Raw genomic sequence first — 24,288 nt, forward strand, 5'->3', positions numbered from 1 at the left:
CCGGGTCCGGGAGAATCCCACGTGCCGTGGAGCGGCTGAGCCCGTGAGCCATGGCCGCTGAACCTGCCCGTCCGGAGCCTGTGCTCTGCAACGGGAGAGGCCACAACAGTGAGAGGCCCGCGTACCGAAAAAAAAAAAAAAAAAAATAGAATAAAGTGTTTCCTCGGTGTGTATGAATTACTTCTTAATTTGAATTTTCAGTCTCTATCTGTCATACTTAATGCAAATATTTATCCTCACTTATTGCCTTCCTAATTCTGTTTTCGTTTTGGTGTTTCACGTTCTGTAGGTAACTTCCATTCATGTGAGCAGCACTGATGGTTTCTTGTGCTTACTCAGCACTGTGAATTTCTCTTCCTTACACATTGGGGAAATGTCTATTCTAGTTTTTAATGTGAACGTTTTATGGCTTTGAAAAAAAAATTGAAATGCACCCGTTGAAAAGTTTTAATGGTACAGAGTGGTTCAGAAGAGAACGGTCGTCCTTCCGTATCCCTATCCTCAGTTGCTCAAGTCCCTTATATAATATGGCGTGGTACAGTTGGCCCTCCGTGTCCGCGGGTTCCACATTTGAGGATTCAAATCCACAGATACAGAGCGAACTGTACAGTGTAAAGGGCTCTCCTTTGCCTGGGTCCCCCAGGTTCCCTCCCCAGACACAATCCTGCCACCAGTTACTTGTGTAACCCTAGAGTTGGTCTCTATGTATGCAAATGCACACAGCACATTTAAAACATACATGTGCCATAGCTTTTAAAAGTTGAATTCACTTACTAGTATACTTTGGAGCTTTTTTCACTTAGCATGTTTTTGCTGTTCATCCATGTTGCAGTATGTACTGTTGCTTTGTTCCTTTTTATTGCTAAATAATATTCTATTGTATGGATAGATATACCATATTTTGCTTATTCATTTGTGAGTTTTTGGACATTTGGACTGTTTTCACTTTTTAGCTATTAGGGATGATAAACATTTGTGTACATGTTTTCATGTAGATGTATATTTTCATTTCTCTAGGATATAAACCTAGGAGTAGAAAATCGCTGGGTTATAACCCTCTGTTTAACATTTTAAGGAATTGCCAAACTTTTTCAAAGTGGCTGCACCATTTTGCATTCCCACCAGCAGTATATAAGAGTTCCTGTTCCTCCACATCCTCATCAACACTTGTATTATCTTCTCTTTCGTTACAGACTTTCGACAGGGGTGTGAAATGGTATCTGGTTGTGGTTTTAATTTGCCCATACAGAAAAATTTAATTTAATTATGTAACTAAAAAATAATTCTTAAAAAAAAAGGAAATCCCCCTGGCGGTCCAGTGGTTAGGACTCCGTGCTCTCACTGCCAAGGGCCCGGGTTCAATCCCTGGTCAGGGAACTAAGATCCCACAAGGGGCGCAGCACAGCCAATAACAATAATAATAATAATTCTTTCCATTTAAAACACTTGTATTACTATGTGTTTTTTATATAGTTGATTTACATACAATGTTGTGTTAGTTTCAGGTATACAGCAAAGTGATTCAGTTACACATACATATATATACATATATATATTCTTTTTTTAATAATCTCTTCCATTATACCATTATAGGTTACATATGTGCTGTGTTTTGTTTGTTTTTGGCTACACTAGATCTTCGTTACTGCGCGCGGGCTTTCTCTAGTTGTGGCAAGTGGGGGCTACTCTTCATTGTGGTGAGCGGACTTTTTATTGTGGTGGCTTCTCAGTTGCGGAGCACAGGCTATAGGCACATGGGCTTCAGTAGTTGCCGCACGCGGGCTCAGTAGTTGTGGCATGCGGGCCCTAGGGTGCGCGGGCTTCTGTAGTTGCGGCGCGTGGGCTCAGTAGTTGCGGTGCACGGGCTGTAGGGCACACGGGCTCAGTGGTTGTGGCACACGGGCTTAGTTGCTCCACAGCATGTGGGATCTTCCCGGACCATGGCTCGAACCCGTGTCCCCTGCATTGGCAGGTGGATTCTTAACCACTGCACCACCAGGGAAGCGCCTGGTACCATAAAGTTTTAATGACAGTTACTTTATAAAATGCCTTTGTTTGGAAGCCTCTCCATTATTGCCTGCCTCTCCCAATGAATAGTCTTTGATATAATTGCCTTCGGTTTTTTTCTTTTTATCTAATTCTAATTCAAAATGTTTATTATGAAATAGTTAAGGCATACAAACACTTGTCATATCTGCCATTTTTTGTCTAAAAGACCATTATTATAATTTTACCAAGTTCTCAGAAGTATCCTACTGTAATATATTTAAGGCATTGCCTTAAATACGCCTATTAACTTAGAGGGGTTTTTCCTTTCACTTTCTGTAGTCACAGGCAGGCTTGTCTTAGTCTGTTATAGCGGTTCTGGCAGTCTTAACAGAATACCATAGACTGGGTGGCTTACACAACACACATTTATTTCTCACAGTTCTGGAGGCTGGGAAGTCCAAGATCAAGGTGCCAGCAGATCCGGTGCCCAGTGAGGACCCTCTTCTTGATTTGCAGATGGCTGCTTCCTCCCTTTATCCTCCTCATGTGGCAGTGAGCAGAGAGAGGAAGCACATCTCTCCTGCCTTTTCTTTTTTTTTTTTTTTTTGCGGTACACGGGCCTCTCACTGCTGTGGCCTCTCTTGTTGTGGAGCACAGGCTCCCGACGCGCAGGCTCAGCGGCCATAGATCACGGGCCCAGCCGCCCCGCGGCATGTGGGATCTTCCCAGACCGGGGCACGAACCCGTGTCCCCTGCATCGGCAGGCGGACCCTCAACCACTGCGCCACCAGGGAAGCCCTCTCCTGCCTTTTCTTATAAGGGCACAAACCCATCACGAGGGCTGCATCCTAATGACCTAATTACCTCTCAAAGGCTCCATCTCCAAATACCGTCACACTGCAGATTTACGCTTCGTCATATAAGTCTGGGGGGAACACAAACATTCAGTCCATAGCAAGGCTTTATTTCAATTTTCTCATGCTTCTCTCCATTTCTTCTGTTAGAATTTGACAGTTTTCTTTTTAAAAAAACCATTATTACCTCAGTAGCTCTTCAACAGGCCGTGTTTTTTTTTTCCTTGTTTCTAACTACAGTACTTATCTCTGTTATATTAGAATATGCTCTCCTTTTTAAAAATTTATTTTATGAAGTGTAGTTGATTTACAATGTTGTGTTAATTTCTGCTATATGGCAAAGTGATTCAGTTATATATATATATATATATATATATATATATAGTCTTTTTCCTATAATTTTCCATTATGGCTTATTATAGGATATTGAATATAGTTCCCTGTGCTATACAGTAGGACCTTGTTGTTTATCCACTCTATACTAATAGTTTGCATCTGCTAATCCCAAACTCCCAGTCCATCCCTCCCCCACCACCCCTCCCCCTTGACAACCACAAGTCTGTTCTCTGTGAGTCTGTTTTGTAGATAAGTTCATTTGAGTCATTTGAGTAACTGTCAAGTGATATCATATGGTATTTGTCTTCCTCTTTCTGACCTACTTCACTTAGTATGATAATCTCTAGTTGCATTCATGTTGCTGCAAATGGCACCGTTTCATTCTCTTTTATGGCTGTGTAGTATTCCATTGTGTGTGTGTGTATATATACATATATATATGTGTGTGTATGTGTGTGTATATATATATATATGTACACCACTTCTTCCTTATCCATTCATCTGTTGATGGACATTTAGGTTGTTTCCATGTCTTGGCTATTGTGAATAGTGCTGCTATGAACATAGGGGTGCATGTATCTTTTCGAATTATAGTTTTGTCTGGGTATATGCCTAGGAGTGGGATTGCTGGATCATATGGCAATTCTATTTTTAGTTTTTTGAGGAACCTCCATATTGTTCTCCATAGTGGCTGCACCAGTTTACAACAGTGTAGGCGGGTTCCCTTTTCTCCACACCCTCTCCAGCATTCATAGACTTTTTAATGCCGGCCATGCTGACCGATGTGAGGTGGTACCTCATTGTAGTTTTGATTTGCATTTCTCTAATAATTAACAATGTTGAGCATCTTTTCATGTGCCTATTGCCCATCTGTGTATCTTATTTGGAGAAATGTCTATTTAGGTCTTCTGCCCATTTTTTGATTGCATTTTTCATTTTTTTATTATTGAGTTGTATGAGATATTTGTATGTTTTGGAAATTAAGCCCTTGTCCGTCACATTATTTGCAAATATTTTCTCCCAGTCCATAGGTTGTCTTTTTGTTTTGTTTACAGTTTCCTTTGCAGTACAAAACTTGTAAGTTTGATTAGGTCCCATTTGTTTATTTTTGCTTTTATTTCTCTTGCCTTGGGAGACTGACCTAAGAACATTGGTGCGATTTATGTCAGAGAGTGTTTTGCCTATATTTTCTTCTAAGAGTTTTATGGTGTCATGTCTTATATTTAAGTCTTTAAGCCATTGAGTTTATTGTTGTGTATGGTGTGAGGGTGTGTTCTAACTTCATTGATTTACATGCAGCTGTCCAACTTTCCCAGCACCACTTGCTGAAGAGACCATCTTTTCCCCATTGTATATTTTTGCCTCCTTTGTCAAAGATTAATTGACCATAGGTGTGTGGGTTTATTTCTGGGCTCTCTATAGAATGTGCCCTCTTGGTGTGGATTGATCTAAAGTCTGGAACTTTGTTGTTACATTCCTCATACTTCGGAGATAATCAGTGCACACTACTCTCATATTTTGCCTTTCTTCCGTTCTTCCGTGTACTTTTTAGCCATCTTTTTTCTTCTCTATTCAATATTATTGTTACATGAGATCTCTAAAGCTGTATTACGTAGGCATTTGTGCCAGAGCATCATTTTATTTTATTTTTTATTGAGATATAGTTGATGTACAATGTTACATAAGTTACATGTGTACAACATAAGAATTCACAATTTTTAAAGGTTATGCTCCATTTATAGTTATTATAAAATATCAGAGCATCATTTTATTGTCCTCTTGGTGAGACAGTGATCGATGCCTCTGGGTTTTCTCATTAAGAAGAATGTTTGCTCTTGATTATTTAAAAACTTCTTCATGACGTATTGAGAGAGAAGACTGCACATTCTAACCTTTTTGGAGTTTTATTAGGAAAGGAAGCTGACATCTGTGGTAAGGATTATTCCATTTTCATCCAATAAATTAGCTGTAATAAGTCTGCTGAATTTGAGGAGCCTGCAGTGACGTCACTAGTCGCTGTAAGGGGAATGTTCAAGTTGGAAGAGGAAGAGGGGCATCCTCTGGGCCAGATACGGCGGGAGGTGACACCAGGGAGGGCTGGGCTGTGAACAGTCCAGGGACAAAAAGAATCTTGGTTGGGGAAGAAGAAGATCTGTACCTGAAGACGAGAGCCTGTTTCTGGGTCTCTGTCCTCCGCGGTGTCAGGGGTATAGGGGTCAGTGCCTTCTTTACAGAATTCCTCTTGGAACTTGGAATAATGATGGGGAGCGTGCACTGTCTCCTCTCTCTTAGGGGCCTGTCCTATGGAAAGAACCTGAAAATCCAGCTCAGGGACTTGGCCCAGGAACCCATGAGACCCTCTCTGTGGACATCCTAGAACATCTATGATGAACCAGGAAGCCAGGTAGGTGATCATTCCCCTTTGCCTCCTCTCTTTCCCTCCCATCCACTCCTTCATCCCCCACCCTCCTACTGCCAAGACTGCACCCTACTGCTCCCTGGACTGCCCCCAAGATAGCAAAGTTACCCTTAGTCACCCTTCAGCATGAGAGTGAGAATCAGCAGACACAGAACGTCAGCAAGGACCTGCGTCAGCATCTACCCTTTGCATGGATGGTGTGACCAAGGCCCTGACAGAGAAGAGATTTGCTCATGTTAAGAGTGTATCAGGGCTTCCCTGGTGGCGCAGTGGTTGAGGGTCCGCCTGCTGATGCAGGGGACGCGGGTTCGTGCCCCGGTCGGGGAAGATCCCACATGCCGCGGAGTGGCTGGGCCCGTGAGCCACGGCCGCTGGGCCTGCGCATCCGGAGCCTGTGCTCCGCGACGGGAGAGGCCGCAACAGTGAGAGGCCCGCGTACCACAAAAAAAAAAAAAAAAAAGAGTGTATCAGTTAAGATAAGCTAGTTATGCTGCAGTAACAACCTCCAAAGTCCCCGTGGCTTATGACAACATAAGTTATTTCCTGGTCTCAGTTCTTGTCTAATATGAATCGACTGGGGCCTCTAGTCCACATTATCCTCTTTTCCGGACCCAGGCTAAAGGAACAGCCGAGATCTGGAACTGCTGGCCACTGTGTTAGAGGAGAAGAGAGAACAAGGTGAACTTCTGCACAGACATGACGTGGGACATTCTTTAGCATATTTCATTGCCAATGCAAGTTTCGTGGCCATACCCAGTTTCAAAGGGGCAGGGAGGTGCAATCCAACCAAAGGCCTAGAAAGAGAGTATCTGTGAACAGCCCAATTCTGTGAACAGAGAATTAGTTACAGAGCTGGGACAGGCACACCCGTCTCCTAACTCTGGGGCTGAGGCTCTTTCTACTATGAACCTCTGTCTCCAAGGCTATTTCCCACAGACTTTCACAATGACCAATAATAATATAATGTGCTTTTTCTTCCAGGGATGGTTATTTTTAAAGAGCTTAAGGTCTTACCCCCAGAGGATAGAGCACTCATGGTGGAAACAATGGCATCGTGTTAGACTGTCTAGAGGGGAAAGTTGAATTTGAAGGACTTTCCCAGAAATTATACCATCCAGGCACTCCTCACTTCTGCCTGGCACCTTGCTGCCCTGGATGATTTCTTTATGGGCCATATGATTTTGGACATTATAGCCCAGAAAAGAAACTGTGCCCTAGGCCATGTTCACATCCTTGTGCCAAGATCACACAAAGGGCAGGGATTAGCCCTTGTCTGGTGCCACCTAGGGATCTCAAGCCTTGGAAATTTACTGGCCTGAGAGGTAAGAAATCTCAGTTCTGAGCCTGGCTCTGCCATGGACTTGTATGATGACCTTGGGCATGTCCTTTACCCTTCCTTGGCTTAGTCTTTCCATCTCTTCAGTGGGGATGGTGATCCCTGCCCATGCCATAGATGTGAGCATTTTTCATGAATTCTAAAGCCCTGTGCCTGAGCAAGGAGTTGTTGCTATTAGTTTAGTTGGGGAAGGGTGACCAGAGGGGCTGGGGACATGTGCCCAGTAGGCCTCTGCTGAGGGTCAAGGGAGAAGCTGGGGTCTGAACCCCAGGACACATGGTCTTTGCCCCAGCCTCTGGGAGTTGGTATGGCTGGACCCTGGGCAGGCCTCCTACCTTTTTCAGAGTTAGAAGTGGAGTCTCTGGAATTGTGATAATTAGATGAGACACATAAAGCACGTAAAACAGTGCCTAACACATAGTAAGTGTTTTCTGAGTGTTTGCCTCTATTATTAAGGAAATAGTACCAGAAAGTACATTTGGAAGTGTTATAGTATATTCCACTGTATTATGGATAACCAGTTAGTTAATCTCCCACTGTTGGATATTTAGGTTGCTTCCAATTTTTTATTTTTTTTATTTTTTAATTTAATTTTATTTTTTTGCGGTACGTGGGCCTCTCACTGTTGTAGCCTCTCCCGTTGCGGAGCACAGGCTCCGGACACGCAGGATCAGCGGCCATGGCGCACGGGCCCAGCCGCTCCGCAGCATGTGGGATCTTCCCGGACCGGGGCACGAACCCGGTGTCCCCTGCATCGGCAGGCTGACTCTCAACCACTGCGCCACCAGGGAAGCCCTTTTATTTATTTATTTATTTTTGCTTCCAATTTTTAACTATTAAAAATAATCCTGCAGTGCACAGCTTTGTAACTAAAAATTCTGTGTACCTCCATGATTGTTTCCTAAGGCTAGAGTGTTAGAAATGGAATTGCTGAATCAAAGGGCCTACAGACTTTTTAGGCTTTCACTACATGTGTCCCTTGCCTTATATTAGTACTCCTACCAGCAGGTTGTTTGAGAGTTCCAGTTTAGAAGGGGAGAATTTGCTTAGAGAGAGAGAGGAGATGGTCTGTATTAGCTAGGATTATATTTCACTGTGAATAGCAGAAAGGCCCAAGCAACAGGGGTTTACACAGAATAGAAATGTATTTCCTTGTCACGTAATAGAAATTCAAAGTCAGAGAGTCCAGGGCAGGAAAGCTTTACCCTCCATCTTCCTCGGTACTGGCTTCTACCTCATAATCCAACATGGCTGCCCAAGTTTCAGTCATCACATCGGCATTCCACCCAACAGGAAGAAACAAAGAATGATATACAACATTTCCACCTACATCCCATTGGCCCAAATTTAATTACATGGATACATCTAACTACAAGGGAGGCTGAGAAATATAGTCTATTCCAGATGACCAGGGAATATTCAGGGGTTCTAGTACTAAGGAAGAAGGGAAGAACAGATTTTGGGGGACAGCTAGTTGTCTCTGCCATGAGCTTAGCTCACACAGAGAGCAGCACAAATGGGTCCGTGGAAACAAGAATGAGTTAAAGCATCGTCAGGGCATTATCCACGGGGGATGAACTAGACCATTCCAGAGGCAACACGTAGGCACAGATTAATTTTGCAAAGGATGCAGAAGAAGGAGATTAATTTCTGGGACCGAGCTCTGGGCAATGGCATTGAGACTTCACGGAGAGGCCACTTCTTTGTCTTCTGTGTCTGTCTCTTCTCTTCCCCTCAGATGTAGGGGGTGTTTGTGACTTCCCCTCTTGGCTTCCCCCCAGCTGAGTTGTCCCCCAGCTCACCTGCCTACCTGGTCCCTGCAGGGCTGGGCTGCTCACGGACCCCATCAGCCTCCAGCTGGGCACCGAGAACCTGTGCAGATGTCTCGTGAGGCTGCTCAGCAAAGACCCAGAATGGCTGAGCGCCAAGGTGAAGTTCTTCCTCCCCAACATGGACCTGGGTTCCGGGGACCAGTCCCCAGACCCCACACAGAGGGTCATCCAGCAACTCAGCAAACTGCACACCCAGGGTCAGAGCACCTGGCAGGAGTTCATCCACTGCGTGTGCATGGAGCTGGACATACCACTGGACCTGGAGGTGCCGTTGCTGAGCATTTGGGGCCACGGAGATGGTAAGAGTGGCCGTGAGAAGTGGGGAGCCAGAGAGGCCCAGGCGAGGCCAGGACCTGTCTGGCTCAGAGACAGCATGGCCAAACCGGGAACAAAATTCCATGTTTCTGCGCACCTACCGGAGCAAATGCCCTAACACCACCAAATCCACTGGGGACCTGGAAGACTCCTCCTTCCACCTTGTGCCACTCCAGTTGCCCAGAAAGGCAGGATGCACAGAGAGAAAGGACCACGTGACTTCTTCCTGCCAGGAAATTCCAAATAGCCTGTAACACCCAAGAGGTTTCTTTTCGCAATGCAGTCAGAAAGTCAGAGAGAGAGCCCTCGGACTACTGCTTCTGTGCGGGCTGACTGAACTCTGTTCTGTCCAGCAAACGTTTCTTGGGCTCTTTCTATTTACACAGCACCGTGGGGAAGCACAGAACAGTGAGGGGTGACAGTGTTCTTGGAGAGAAAGTGAGAACTTAAGAACTCTACAAGGCAGAGTGCAGGGCAGGCGGGGAGGCACAGTGTACACACGCGTGGATACACACATACGTGCATGCACACAAGCAGGCATAAACGCGTGTGTGTGCACACGCATACCTGTATGTGCACAAACCTTTAGATGTGCACACGTGTCTGCCCCCAGCTGCCTTCAAGGCTCACCACCAGCTGTGCCCTCCACAGATCACTGAGTGTAGATTTCTCCCTTGCTGGGAACCCACCCTGAGGGATGAGCCCCGAGCCAGACATGGGGCCAGAGCTGGTCCCAGGGCATCCTAGCACATGCCCATAGCATATTATCTCCTCCCCTCTTCCAGGCTTCCCCAGGCAGCTGGACATTGGCGAGGAAAGCCAACCAGACCCTCAGCTCCACCCTGGTAAGGCCTGGGGCTGGGGAGTGGGAGTGGGGGTGAGCACGTGAAGTCCTCACCTCAAACCCAGAGCAGGCTGGTGGTGGCTGGTCACAGCCGTTTCCCATAAACCAGCCTCCTCATCCTTGGACCCATCTGCATGCTTCCTAGGTCCCTCATCACGACTCCCAGCCTCACCCGCACCCCCTCTCTGCCCCTCAAGGCTTTGGCCTGTCCTGATACATGTTCCCAGGAGTCTAACCCGGAGCCTCCTGGGAGAGTCTGAAGTTGTCAGCCCTTGGCCACTGCCAGAATCCCCTCCCTGGTTTCACTAGGGGAAGCCCGTTCTCACTTCCCTGTCCCCAAGCCTCAGGGCCTCGTGCTCCAGCCCCACAGACTCAGGCCCCTCACCATTCAGACACCTGCAGGCCTGACACTAACCCACAAACTGCCGTCCACACCCAGGGAGCCTCTGACTGATTTTCTGATGGAGCGCAGTGAGCTCAGCGATCAGATGGTCCGCCTCACTGATTCATAGGCCACACTCTGTTCAGAATCTTTCTTTTGTTTTTCTTTTTACTGTGGTAAATTACATGGAATCAAATTTACCATCATGACTACTTTTGAGTGTATAGTTCAGTGTATTAAATACACTCACATCATCACGCCACCGCCACCATCCATCTCCATAATTCTTTTCATCTTGTAAAGCAAACTCTACCCATTAAACAATAACCCTCCATTCGGCCCTCCCCCAGCCCCTGGTAACCACCATTTACTTTTTCTCTCTATGACTTTAGCCACTCTAAGTACGTTGTATAAGTGGAATCATACAATATTTGTCCTTTTTGACGGGCTTATTTCGCTTAGCATAATGTCCTCAAGGTTCATCCATGTTGTAGCAAGAGTCAGAATTTCCTTCCTTTTTAAGACTAATATTCCACTGTATGTGTAAATGACATTTTGCTTATCCATTCATCCTTCGGTGGACTCTTGGGTTGTTTCCATATTTTAGCTATTGTGAATAATGCTACTATGAATATGGGTAAACAAATATCTCTTCAAGACCCTGCTTCAATTCTTTTGAATATATATCCAGGATCCAGGGTCATATATCAACTCTATTTTTAATTTTTTGAGACACCTCCACAGTGTTTTCCACAGAAGCTTCACCATTTTACATTCCTACCAGCACTGCACAAGGGTTCCAGTTTCTCCACATCCTCACCAGCACTTTTTGTTTTCTTTTTTTTTTTTGGTTGTTTTTTTTTTTGTTTTTTTTTTTTCGCGGTACGCGGGCCTCTCACTGTTGTGGCCTCTCCCGTTGCGGAGCACAGGCTCCGGACGCGCAGGCTCAGCGGCCATGGCTCACGGGCCCAGCTGCTCCGCGGCATGTGGGATCTTCCCAGACCGGGACACGAGCCCATGTTCCCTGCATCGACAGGCAGACTCTCAACCACTGCGCCACCAGGGAAGCCCTTCTGTTTTTTTGATAGTTGCCATCCTAATGGGTGTGAGGTGGTATCTCATTGTAGTTTTGATTAGCATTTCCCTAATTATTAGTGATTTTTAAATTTTTATTTATTTATTTATTTATTTATGTTGCACTGGGTCTTATTTGTGGTATGCGGGATCTTTAGTTGCAGCGTGCAGGGTCTTTAGTTGTGGTGTGCGGACTCTTAGTTGTGGCATGCGGGACATAGTTCCCCGACCAGGGATCGAACCCGGGCCCCCTGCACTGGGAGTACGAAGTCTTACCCACTGGCCCACCAGGGAAGTCCCAATGATTAGTGATGTTGAGCGCCTTTTCATGTGCTTATTGGCCATTCATATATCTTTTTTGGAGAAATGTCTGTTCAAGTCCTTTGCCCATTTTGAATTGGCTTCTTTGGTTTTTTGTTGTGGAGTTTTAGGAGTTCTGTCTATATTATGGATATTAATCCCTTATCAGATATATGTTTTGCAAATATTTTCTCCTATTCTGTGGGTTGCCTTTTTACTCTGTGGGTAGGGCCTTGTGATGTATGATTTTAAAATTTTTTATGGGGCTTCCCTGGTGGCGCAGTGGTTGAGAGTCCGCCTGCCGACTCAGGGGACGCAGGTTCGTGCCCCGGTCTGGGAAGATCCCACATGCTGCGGAGCGGCTGGGCCCGTGAGCCATGGCCGCTGAGCCTGCGCGTCCAGAGCCTGTGCTCCGCAGTGGGAGAGGCCACAACAGTGAGAGGCCCACGTACCGCAAAAAAAAAAAAAAAAAAAAAAAAAATTTTTTATGAAGTCCAATTTTTCTATTTATTCTTTTGATGTCTGTGCCTTTGGTGTCATCTCCAAGAAATAATTGCCAGTTCCGGTGTCGTACACTTTCATCTTATGTTTGCTTCTAAGAGTTTTATTGTTTTAGGTCTTACATTTAGGCCCTTGATCCACTGGGAGTTAGGTTTTGTGTTTGGTGTTAGGTAAGAGTCCAACTTTATTCCTTTGCATGTGGATATCCAGTTTTCCCAGCACCATTTGTTTAAAAGACTGTCCTTTCCCCCACTGAATGGTCTTGGCACCCTTGTCAAAAATCACTTGACCATATATGTGAGGGTTTATTTCTGGGCTGTCTATTCTATTCCATTGGTCTTTATGTCTGTCTTTATGCCGATACCACACTGTTTTTGATTATTGTAGCTTTGTAGTAAGTTTTGAAATCAGGAAGTGTGAATCCTCCAGTTTTGTTCCTTTTCGGGATTGTTTTGACCATTTGGGGTCCCTTGAGATTCCACATGAATTTTAGAATGGGCTCTATTTCTGCAAAAAAAGGCATTGGGATTGTAATAGAGATTGCATTGAATCTGTAGATCCCTTTGGGTAATATTGAAATTTTCAACATTATTAAGTCTTCCAATTCACGAACATGTGTTTCATTTATTTATGTCTTCTTTAATTTCTTTCAGCAACATTCTGTAGTTTTCATTATACAAATCTTTCACGTCCTTGATTAAGTTAATTCCTAAGTATTTTGTTCTTTTTGATACTACTGTAGATGGAATTCGTTTGGTCATTTTCTTTTCAGATTGTTCATTGTTCATGTATAGAAATGTAACTGACTTTTTTTTTTTAACATCTTTATTGGGGGTAACTGACTTTTGTGTGTTGACTTTATATCCTGCTACTTTGCTGAATTCATTTATTAGTTCTAACAGCTTTTTTGTGGCTGTCTTTGGGGTTTTCTGCATATAAGATCTGATCATCTGCAAACAGAGATAACTTGACTTCTTTTTTCCAATTTGGATGCCTTTTATTTCTTTTTCTGGCATAATTGCTCTAGCTAGAGCTGCCAGTTCTGTGTTGAGTTGAAGTGGTGAATGCAGGCATCCTTCCCTTGTTCCTGATCTTAGAGGAAAAGCTTTCCGTCTTTGACCATTAAGTATGATGTTTGCTGTGGTTTCAGAACCTTTATTTCTATAGAAATATTGACTTTTTACTTATATCTGTGCATGGCTATAACAGAAAACATCCATCCCGTAATCCTAGCTCCCCAATAAATCAAAACTGTTTGATACCTTGTCCCTCTGTCCCTTATCACTGAGCTGGAATACTTGTCACCTGGCTGTGACCAGGCCTGGTTGATATTTAGCTAGTGAGTCCATTATTAGTAAAAGACTCGTTAAAATATTGAAATACAAGGGAATTCCTTGGTGTTCCAGTGGTTAGGACTCAGTGCTGTCACTGCCGAGGGCCCAGGTCCAATCCCTGGTCGGGGAAGTAAGATCCTGCAAGCCCCTCAGTGCCCCCAAATATATCTTACACTGATTCCAGCCCCTCTTCGGGACCCCTGGGTTTCCCTGCAGACCAGCATCTAAAAGTTTAACACCTGGCGGGGCAAGAGACCTGCTCCAGCGGCTGTTCTGATTGATCACCAGTGCCTGGCTGTAGGAGTGTCCTGCTTTACTTCTTAAAATTCTTCCATAGCCCTCTTTCTTTCTTCCTCCCCTCCTTTCTGTCTCCCCTTCCTTCTTGTTCTCCTTCTTCCTTTCCCAACCTCTTCTGAAAGGTATTAAAGCAACTCTTGAAAATCCATGCAAACAGACAAGAGCTCATGAAACTAGTAAGAGAAGTGAGGAAATTTGGAAGATGTGAAATAAAGGGGATAAAACACACTGGTACAGGAGGGAGGGCACAGGCCTGACGAAGCCTCGTGGAAGCTCCACTTTTCCAACCAGCAGTGCCCAGAGCTGGGTGCTTTCCAAGCCATTTAGTGCTTGAGGCTGTTGGCTGTGGGCCCTGCTTCCTGCATTCTGGGCTGGGAGATGCCCAGGCCCAGAGCCTCCAGCCCTCTCACTTGGGCCTGGGACCCCTCTGCAAACAGGAACTGACGCTGGTGCAGCCTTTGCCTGCCGTCTGCCTTCACTCAGTCCCTGCGCGTGGATATACTTGTCTGGCTGCTACCTGTCTGTGGAATGGAGCTCCCTGAAGGTGCTGGCTACCCCCTCAGCCCAGGCCCCCAGACCTCACCCTTTACTCCTTCCTTCATTCTTTCCAGGCCTCAAGCAGCCTCATCAGAGCTGTGGGTCCTCACCTCGCCCAAAGCAGTTCAAGAAGCAGGAGCAAGGTGGGTACCAAGGTGTGGGGGGGACCCGAACACTGGATTGGATTGCCTTGGGGCAAGGACACAGATCCTGGACTCTGTCCCCTGATAACAGGCTTCCAGTCATGGGCCCCCTGACTCTTGTCTTCCAAGCTCCCAGGAGGGAAGAAGAGGAGGTCCTGGGTGGGCAGAGGAGAGAGCTAGGTCTGGCAAGGAAGCACCTTGCCCGGTGGGCCACAGCGGGGCTTCTCCAGAGACGGCTCAGCTGAAGGAGCTCAAAGCGTCCCAGCAGGTCGCAGCTTCACCATCCAGGCTTTTCCGGGGATACTCCCATGTCCTCAGGGTTGAGGGAGCTCCAGGGATGTAAACAGCAAGACCTCAGAACTGGGCTCCCATTGGCCAGTTTAGGACTGAGCTGGATAGCAAGGCAAAAGCCTTGGGGGCCCCTGGGAAGACATGGGGGCTGCTGTGGACCGCTCAGGCTGGGACAGAAACTTCTGTCATTCTCCACCAGTTGTCCCACCAGCTGGGAAACCCAGCCCCATGGGGCATAGCCAGAGGATTCACAGCTGGTCAGAGGATTCATATCTGTATAAAATAGGACACTTTGTCAGGCGCCCCCCAGCAGGGGTATCCAGTGTCCCCCAACAGTGGCCCCGGGCCCTCCCCTGGGCCACCCAAGATCTCCCAAATGACCCAGCAATTAAAGTCAACACCCGGCAATGTAGGTATTGACTATTGACCAGCTTCCGCGGTTCCTATTGTCCAGTGCCTGGGCCCACAGGGTGTTAGTGGTCATCGTGGGCATCACACAGCTGAAACACTGTGGGGATGGGGGCCGCAGGCAGGTTGCTTCGATATCACAGTGAAAGCTTGTTCCAATAAGATATTGCAAAGGAATGCCCCCTTTCCCCTCCCCCATCTCACTGAAAACTTTACACCACTTACATTGTTGCAAAACAAATAGAGCCGTGGTCCACACTTCCCCATTCCTAGTTCCCTGTGTAAATGGCTGTCAGAGCCTGTGCTTCTGTAGAGCCAATTAATTCTAGGAATTTGGGGGGCATAAGAGCACCTGTGTGCTCTTGCCGTCCCCCATCCCCATATGTACATGACCAAGGCTACAGGCTCCCAACAACCTGATACTGTGGTGAGCGGCGCGGGGAGGTCCCCGGCTCTCATGTGATCTCCCTGTCCCCTGCAGAGCTGGCCAAGAGGTATCTGCAGCTGCTTAGGACTTCTGCCCGGCAGCGCTATGCCGACAGGACCCCGAGGCCAGGGCAGCCGCTTGCCTTCCCCCAAGTCTACATCCCTCCAATCTTGCAATGGAGCCGGGCCTCAGCACCCTTCGACGCTCAGGAGGGGGCCGTTACAGGGGACCCCAAGGCAGAAGATGGCACCGACGTGAACATTCGGAACCTCTTCAATACCAAGGCCAACAGGGGCCCGAGAGTGACGGTGCTTCTGGGGAAGGCGGGCATGGGCAAGACCACGCTGGCCCACTGGCTCTGCCAGAAGTGGGCTGATGGTCAGCTGGACCGCTTCCAGGCCCTGTTCCTTTTCGAATTCCGCCAGCTCAACGTGATCACAGGTTTCTTGACGCTACCCCAGCTCCTTTTTGATCTGTACCTGAGGCCTGAGGCTGGCCCCGAGGCCGTCTTCGAGTACCTGCAGGAGAATGCTAATGGAACCCTGCTGATCTTTGATGGACTGGACGAGGTCTTCCACCCCTGCCCCAGCAAGGAGACTGCAGGCCCTGAGGACCCAGCATCAGCCCTCACCCTCTTCTCCCGCCTCTGCCGTGGGACCCTCCTGCCGGGCTGCTGGGTAATGGCCACCTCCCGTCCAGGGAAGCTGCCCGCCTGCCTGCCCACCGAGGTGGCCACGGTCCACATGTGGGGCTTTGACGGACCACGGGTGGAGGAGTACGTGAGCCGCTTCTTCAGCGACCAGCCATCCCAGGAGGCAGCCCTAGCAGAGCTGCGGGCAGACAGACGTCTCTGGAGCATGTGTGCCCTGCCCGCTCTGTGCCAAGTCGCCTGCCTCTGCCTCTACCATCTGCTCCCGGGCAGCTCTCCAGGCCAGTCTGCAGCCCTCCTGGCCACCATGACCCAGAACTACGTGCAGATGGTGCTAACCCTCAGCCCCCCAGGGTTCCTGCCTGCCGAGTCCCTGCTGGGTCTCGGGGAGGTGGCCCTGCGGGGCCTGGAGACAGGGAAGGTCATCTTCTTTGCAGGTGACATCCCTCCACCCGTGATGGCCTTCGGGGCTGCCCTCGGCCTGATGACCTCCTGTGTGTGCATGGGGCCCGGGCACCAGGAGACAGGATATGCCTTCACCCACCTAAGCCTGCAGGAGTTTTTTGCTGCCCTGCACCTGATGGCCAGCCCCCAGGTGGACAAAGATACACTCTCCCAACATGTCACCCTCACTTCTCGCTGGGTGCAGCGAAGCAAAGCTAGACTGGGCCTCATAGACCACCTCCCCACCTTTCTGGCGGGCCTGGCATCCTGTGCCTGCCGCCCCTTCCTCAGCCTCCTGGCACAGCAGGACGAGGCCTGGGTGGGTACCAAGCAGGCAGCAGTGGTGCAAGCACTGAGGAAGTTGGCCACCCGCAGGCTCACGGGACCAAAGGTTGTAGAGCTGTGTCACTGTGTGGGTGAGACACAAGTGCCTGAACTGGCTGGCTTCACAGCCCAGAGCCTCCCCCATCAAATGCCCTTCCACAACTTCCTGCTGACCTACACCGACCTGGCTGCCCTGACCAACATCCTAGGGCACAGGGATGCCCCCATCCACCTGGATTTTGAGGGCTGCCCCCTGGAGCCCCGCTGCCCTGAAGCCCTGGCAGGCTGTGGGCAGGTAGAGAATCTCAGGTGAGAGTAAGGACAGGGGAGCTCTGGGGGGGTACCTGGGAACATCCCTGGGAGAGAACTGGACTTTTGGGAGAGCGGAGGCCAGCCAGTCTCGGCAGAACCCAGCTGAGGAAAACTGAGGAAGAATCTTGAATATCAGAACAGATAGGTCCTTCCTTACTGCCCCTTAGCCTGTGACACGGTGAGGAAGCTCCTTGCCTCTCCAGGAACTCTGGGGTCCAGTTAGATCTCCGCCTCTCCAGGAACTCTGGGGTCCAGTTAGATCTCCTCTAGTTATGGTTTCTGGATTCAGTCTTTCCCTCTTTTTCTCTCAGTCATGGGCTGGAGCATCTGACCCAGGCTGTGCTATTAGAGCCTCTTTGCTTTGGACAGGGTATTTAACCTCTCAGCCTGAGTCTCTTTATCCCTAAAATGAACCAGTAATAATACCTACTTGATAGGGTTGTTGGGAGAATGAGATGAAATAATGCATGAAAAACACTTCGTGGCACAGTTCCTGGCACAGAGTAGAGGCTCGATATGTGTAGTAGCTAGAGAAAAGTTTAGGCTGCAATAACAAAGAATCCCTCCCCCTCCATATACAGTGGATTAAATAATGTGGTGGTTTTTGTTTTTGTTTTTGTTTTCACTCTTATGGAAGACTCAGAGGTAAGTGGTCCAGGTCAGTGGGATGGCTCAGCTCCACATGGCCATGAAGAGACCCAGGTCCCTTCCATGGCTGCAGCGTCATCTCCTTGGGCATCTTGCTCTGCATGGTCAGAGCTGGGTCACAGACACATCTGTGCTCTGGCTTGGGGGAAAGTAAAGAGAGAACACGGATTAGACATGCCCAGTGGGGTAAAGCTCAGTCCCGGAAATAGAGCACATACTTTCCATTCACATTCCAGTGGTGACAACATAGTCGGAGTCGTATGGTCACACTGAGCTGCAGGGGAGGCTGGGAAACACCACCTCTGGCCGGGAAACCATGTTCCCGGTGATAGCTACAGCGGAGAATGGGTTTTGGTAGACGATTAGCAGTGTCTGCCATAATATGTACTTGTTACTACTACAACAATTACAGCAACAACTAGTACTATTGCCATTACTGGATTAAATTCCATCTCTCAGAGGAGGGAATGGGTGATGAACTCTAAGCCCTGCCCACCACTGATCTTCTGCCACTTCGCCTCTTCCCGTGGCAGCTTTAAGAGCAGGAAGTGTGGGGACGCCTTTGCCGAAGCCCTCTCCAGGTGCTTGCCGACAATGGGGAGCCTGAAGAAGCTGGGGTGAGTCAGGGCTTGGGACCGAGATGGATCCTCAGCCGGCGATGCTTGGAACTCTCCTCCCGCCCCTCAACCCTGCACAGGGCAGATTCCTGGTCTGTCCCCTTTCCCATCCCCATTCTTCCCACTATCTTTGCTTACCCTGTAGGTTAGCAGGAAGTAAGATCACTGCTCAAGGCGTCAGCCACCTGGTGCAGGCTTTGCCCCTCTGTCCACAGCTGGAAGAGATCAGGTGAGTGATCTCCAGGAGGGCTCGCTGGCTGAGGGGAGGAATCACTGTCCAGGTCCCAGGGCCCCCCTCGAGCCTGGACTGGGTCCTGTATATTCCATTAGGGTCTGGCCACTACTTTTTCAGTGAGACCCAGAGAGGAGAGGCATCAATCCAAGAACTGGGTGGGACTGGATCCAAACACAAGGCTCCCAGAGACCCCAGAGAAGTGCTAATATTTTGGGACATCTTGAAGGAGCTTGAGTTTTGAGGGTCCCTCCCTTCTTTCTGTGACCCTGAGAGAAGGCAGGTGCTGTGTGGGTACACATAAAGGCATGAAACACACACATACGTCCACATTCACGCACGTATATGCACACACACTCGCACTTGCCTGCTTACTTAAGTATATGCCACACATACATGCACATGTGGAGCACACACATGCCTGCACACTTAGATCCACATACACAGCTAAGCACGTATGTATGAATAGACTCCTGCCCTATGTCTGTGATGAATGGCCTGAGAAGGGTGGGACCAGGGATCCTCCTTAGCGGCTGTCTGGCAGGACCACTGCTGCCTAATATGGCACCTTCATGAGACGTAGAAAAGGCACTCCTTCATCCAGGCAGATGCAGCCCAGCAGTAGGGTGCACTGCTTGTCGAGTGGAGCATTAGCTGGGCCAGAGCTCTGCTCTGTCCCCTCTGCTGGGTGTCTTTGTTCATGATCACTCTGGGTGATGGGGGAAAAGATTAAGGTCACTCTCAACAATTAAGAAAGAAAAGTAAATGTCAACAAGTTCACGATTTCTGATCCTTTGTCCTGACCAAGTGATTACACACAGAGGCACCCTTATACTCTTCAGCTGTTTTGTCCCTCTAGCTAGGAACCCAGGCAGGGCTGTTCGTGGACCCCATTTGACAGGTGGGGAATGTGAGGTCAGAAATGAAAGTGCTTGGCCTAGGGCTTTGGGTGAATCAGGGCCAGAGGAGAGGCTGCCAGCAGCTTCTCCTGCGTCCCAGTCTGCCTATCACCTGGGAACCAAGAGGCCCGGCTGAACTCAGGCCTCAGGCACATCCCAGACAGAGCCTAGAGAGCAGGGCGCTGGGTCCCCTCATCCCACCTCATGAGGCCTTCACAGTCCATCATCTGGATCCCTTGGGCCACCAGGCAGAAACTCTCCCAGAGGGACTGAACTGGGATGGAAGTGAAGCCAGCAGAGGGCCTTTCCTCCTAGCTGGGCCTGCTGGATACCACGAACTTCTCGTAGGCCCCTATCTTGTGTCTCCTGCATGAAGATGGCCACGCCTGTCGCCTGCCACCTGGGGCTCCCAAGTCTCTCAACCCCGGGGCTGAGGGACTGGGCCTCGGTCTCCCTACAGTTTTCGGGACAACCAGCTCAAGGACTGGGAGGTGCTGAGCATCGTGGAGGTACTGCCTTGCCTGCCGCAGCTCCGGAAGCTTGAGTAAGCTGTCTTTCCACCACCCCTGCCTGAGTGACCTCCCCCTCCTCCCTTGGAGAGCAGAAAGAGTCTGGGGTGGATGGGATGGGAGATTCACTCCTGACACCTTTGCCACAATCATGCAGCCTGAGCCTCAGCAATGTCTCCGTGTCAACCCTCCTCTCCCTGACGAATGTGGCGGTCACGTGCCCCACCGTCAGGATGCTACAGGTCAGGTGAGCAGGGGGAATGGGATCCTGGCCTTCAGGGTCTTGAGAAAAGGGGAGGAGAAAGTGGGGATGGGCAAAGGAGGAGGCCACTGGTCTGCAAGACCTACGTGTGCGTGCATGAGTCTGTTTTACTCAATCAGTATCTCCAGAGCCCAGCTCAGGCCTGGCACCTCATACTCAATAAATAGTGAATGAGTGGAAAGATAAATGGATAGAGGGATGGATGGGTGGGTGAGGGAATGAATCAACAAATCTAAAAACAACAGGCAGAGTGGAGGGAATCCTGAGTCCCGTGTCGCTCTCCGTGGTGCTGAACTAGCCAGTTGGGGTCGCGGGGCAGATGAAGTGTAATGCCTCTTAATCCCAACACTGTGGCTCCTATAGAAACTCTGAGCATTCCTAACTTTTATAATTTTTCTAGCAAAAATTGTTTTCCTGACTTTTTAAAACACTCAGGATTCGTCTAGCAACGACACAGTCACAATTTTACACGTCTGATATTGAGCACTTTTGCCAGTTCCGTTTCTGTGTCGATTACAAAATCAGCTTTCTCTGGATGTTTGGGGCAGCACAGGTGCACAGGTAGGGCTGGTGTACTGGTTTCACGGCTCAGTGTCTGACCCTGCAGGAAGGCGGACCTCATCTTCCTTCTCTCCCCACCCACAGAGACGGCTACAGAGCTACAAGGGTAAGAAGCTAGGGATGGGGTGGGTTTGGGCTCATTCTGAGAAGCAATCTGGGCTTAGGTAGTTGTGGGGAAAAGTGGCAAAAAGAGTTTAGGAAGAGCTGGAATGTGGGGATTTTTCTTGCCACTGCTCCCCTGGGAAATGACTGACTTCTCAGAGTTGGCCAAGGACTTAGCTTCCTCTAGTGTCTCTGGACCACATCCAGCTCCTGTGATGAGCGGGCATCATCAGAAGTCTCAGAGTGAATCAGACCCTTAGGGAGGACATGCAGATATGGTTTAGGGAGGACATGCAGATATGGTTTAGGGAGGACATGCAGGTATGGTTTAGGGAGGACATGCAGATATGGTGAGACTGGCGACACTATGCAGGGAAAACTCTTCCAATTAAAAAAGGAGGAAGGCAATTATGGTACCAACATCTTAGACTTGTTCTGAGAATTAAATGAATTAACACATTTAAAGTGCCTAGAGCACTGCTGGCATCCAGTTGCCATTCAAGTGCTAGCTGTTCCAGCTGTGCATGGATTCCAGCTTGGCCAGTCCTTACTGGGCAGAAATAGGGAAGTCGCCTTCCCATTAAAGAACTTTCCGTGTTTCCCTCACACCCCTCCCTGTGAGACTCAGAAATACATGAAGTTGTATGTCCTCACGCAAGTCCTTTCCCTGCTCTGAGCCTCAGTTTCCTCACCCGTACAGGGATCTGGGAGGACCAATGTCTTTTTACCCTCTGACTGCAGAGCGCTATGATGCCCAATACGGTAGCTACTAGCCCATGTGGCTATTTAATTTTATATTAATTAACATTGAATAAAATGATCATTTCAGTTCATCAGCCACTTTAGCCACATTTCAAGTGCTCAATGGCCACAGGTGGCTAGTGGCTCCCACAGTGGATGGAACAAATACAAAACATTTCCGTCCTTGCAGAGAGTTCTTTTGGACAGCACTGATCTAGAAGTCTATGAAAATCCATGATGTTCCAGCATCCCTGCAGACCCCGGTCCTACCCTGGCCCAGTTGGAGAGAACACTTGGTGGTGCCTTGGCTTCCCACAGCCTGCACCCACATGCAGTCCATGCTCCTGGCCTTCTGAATCACAGATGGTACATCTACAAATGGAGACCATGGCATCTTAGACAATAGCAGCTTCTTTTCACTAAGCCTGCACTTTGCTAAGCTTGCCTATGCTGGGCACTTGACCATACATCGTCTCATTCAGTCCTTCGACCACTATGTGTTGGATGTTGTCATCCCACTTTAGAAAAGAGAAAACTGGGGCTCAGATGGGTGAAGTGACTTACCCAAGGCCATACAGCTATATATGGCAGAGCCAGAATTTGAATAAAGGTCCCAATTGACCTTAAACCTTTTGCCCTGCTGCTTTGCTGAGTAGCCCCTTTAGTACCTTCAGGCAACCATCTTTGTTATTCATTCACTGTGGGTCATGCTATAGGGTGTTCAGTTCCTAGAAACCAAGGGAAGAGGTTTGGTCCATCAGGCCCTGGACTCCTGAGCCCAGGCCAGTGTTGGATTTGTTCTTGCCAGAGACCCAGACCTACGGGGCAATGCCAACCAGAGGAAAGAGGCTCAGAGGAGAAGCCTGGCACTCAGGTACCTCAGTGGGATGGGATCCATTGCTTTGAGGGGAGGGATATGATATGGGGGGAGGGTCCCTTCCCAGAGGAGGCACGGCAGGGGCAGGGAGAATAAAGGGAGAAGCAGATGTGGAGCGGGGAAAGGACATGAGTAACCCATCCCGGCCTGAGCAAGGGACACTTGTCATAACAACAATAATAGCTGTAATTTAATGGGCCCTTGCTTTGCGCTTGGCACTGTAGTATTTTATATCCATTACCTCATTGTGATTCTTTTGAAAACCCCGCAAAGTACACATTATTTGTCCCATTTGATAGAGGAGAAAACTGAGTCTCAGATAGGTTAGGTGCCTTATCCCAGGTCACCCAGCTACTGAAAAACAAGGCCAAGATTAGACCCAGGTCTGCCGGCCTCCTGGCTGCTGCAGCTCCTTCCTGGTAGCCGCACTCAGAGCCACGGGAAGCATAGCATAGCTTCTTACCTTGAGCCTCTCGGCCCTACGCCCACCGCAGGCTCCAGAAGTGTCAGCTCGGCGTCCATGATGTGGAAGTGCTCATAGCCCAGCTCCGGGAAGGTCCACACCTGGATGAAGTGGAGTGAGTATGATGGGGAGCGCTGGGACAGGAGACAGAAAGGGAGGGCAGGGCAGCATAGGCAAGGCCTCAGCTTTGGGTGGACGGTGTGGGGAAGGGCATGCTGCTTCATTAAGAATTTGGGGGAATCAGATCATCCTAACAGCTACCATTATTTAGCACCCGTCCTGTCCCAGGTGCTTTTACATGCATCCTCTCATTTAATCCTTATATCTCTCTGATGTAAGTACTGTTACTATGTGCATTTTATAGTGGAGGAAATTAAGCCACGGAAAGGTAAATTTGCTCACGGTCACAAGTCTAGGAAAAGTCTAGGCCAGGATTCAGGCTCAGACAGTCTGGCTCCTGGCCTCATCCTCACTGAGATCTGCGAAGCAGAAACCTCATCACGTGTAGTCTTGTCTTCCAGACCACAGCCCTCAGGGTCCCCTCACGCTGTCTTCCTCCCAGAGTAGCATGAGATGACCTTCTCTTTTTGGGCTGGAGAAATTCCCATGATGTCCAGCTCCTGAGCAGAGCCTTTGAGAGTGGGGTTTGGGGATTGGTGGAGGTCCTGTCATGTCACCGGGAAGGGACCCCTGCCACGGTCATCCGAGGAAATCAAATGGGCATGAAGGTGGGGTGATGAAATGCCATCATGTATTTTGAGTGGCCCCACCCTAGGGCAAGATGGACGGGGTGAGGGCTGCCTTGGTGACCAAAGCTTGAGCCTTGACCTTGTCCCATTGGGAGAACCAAGACAGGATTAGAAGGTGGTTTTTACCCAACTCACACACTTCCACCCACCTCGCCACCACCAAGCCTGTCCCTCCCCCAGTTTTCTCACCTGCAGGTGTGCCCCATCACCCACCTGGTTACACAGACCAGACACCTCTCAGCTCCCTTGCCCTCGTCCTATAGCCAGTCCATCCTGAGTC

At 48.7% G+C, this 24,288-nt stretch overlaps 1 protein-coding gene across 12 annotated transcripts in view; it reads left to right on the forward strand.

Annotated features, from left to right (window-relative positions):
* NLRC5 (NLR family CARD domain containing 5) overlaps window positions 1–24,288 on the forward strand; it is a 92,909-nt gene that overhangs the window by 22,168 nt on the left and 46,453 nt on the right. For 11 of the 12 annotated variants that reach the window (XM_032613115.1, XM_032613111.1, XM_032613116.1 and 8 more), the window contains exons 2-13: window positions 5,472–5,583; window positions 8,758–9,065; window positions 9,867–9,926; window positions 14,425–14,493; window positions 15,674–17,345; window positions 18,530–18,613; window positions 18,759–18,842; window positions 20,205–20,288; window positions 20,411–20,500; window positions 21,123–21,182; window positions 22,728–22,793; window positions 23,291–23,374. In XM_032613115.1, coding sequence (XP_032469006.1) covers window positions 5,564–5,583; window positions 8,758–9,065; window positions 9,867–9,926; window positions 14,425–14,493; window positions 15,674–17,345; window positions 18,530–18,613; window positions 18,759–18,842; window positions 20,205–20,288; window positions 20,411–20,500; window positions 21,123–21,182; window positions 22,728–22,793; window positions 23,291–23,374 — 2,681 coding nt within the window. In that variant the 5' untranslated portion in view covers window positions 5,472–5,563. Of the gene's footprint in view, window positions 1–5,471; window positions 5,584–8,757; window positions 9,066–9,866; window positions 9,927–14,424; window positions 14,494–15,673; window positions 17,346–18,529; window positions 18,614–18,758; window positions 18,843–20,204; window positions 20,289–20,410; window positions 20,501–21,122; window positions 21,183–22,727; window positions 22,794–23,290; window positions 23,375–24,288 lie in introns of those variants that run through there. The other variant, XM_032613122.1, reaches the window with a different exon arrangement.

The sequence above is a fragment of the Phocoena sinus genome, chromosome 19 (genome assembly GCF_008692025.1).
Source record: "Phocoena sinus isolate mPhoSin1 chromosome 19, mPhoSin1.pri, whole genome shotgun sequence".
Lineage (NCBI taxonomy): Eukaryota > Metazoa > Chordata > Mammalia > Artiodactyla > Phocoenidae > Phocoena > Phocoena sinus.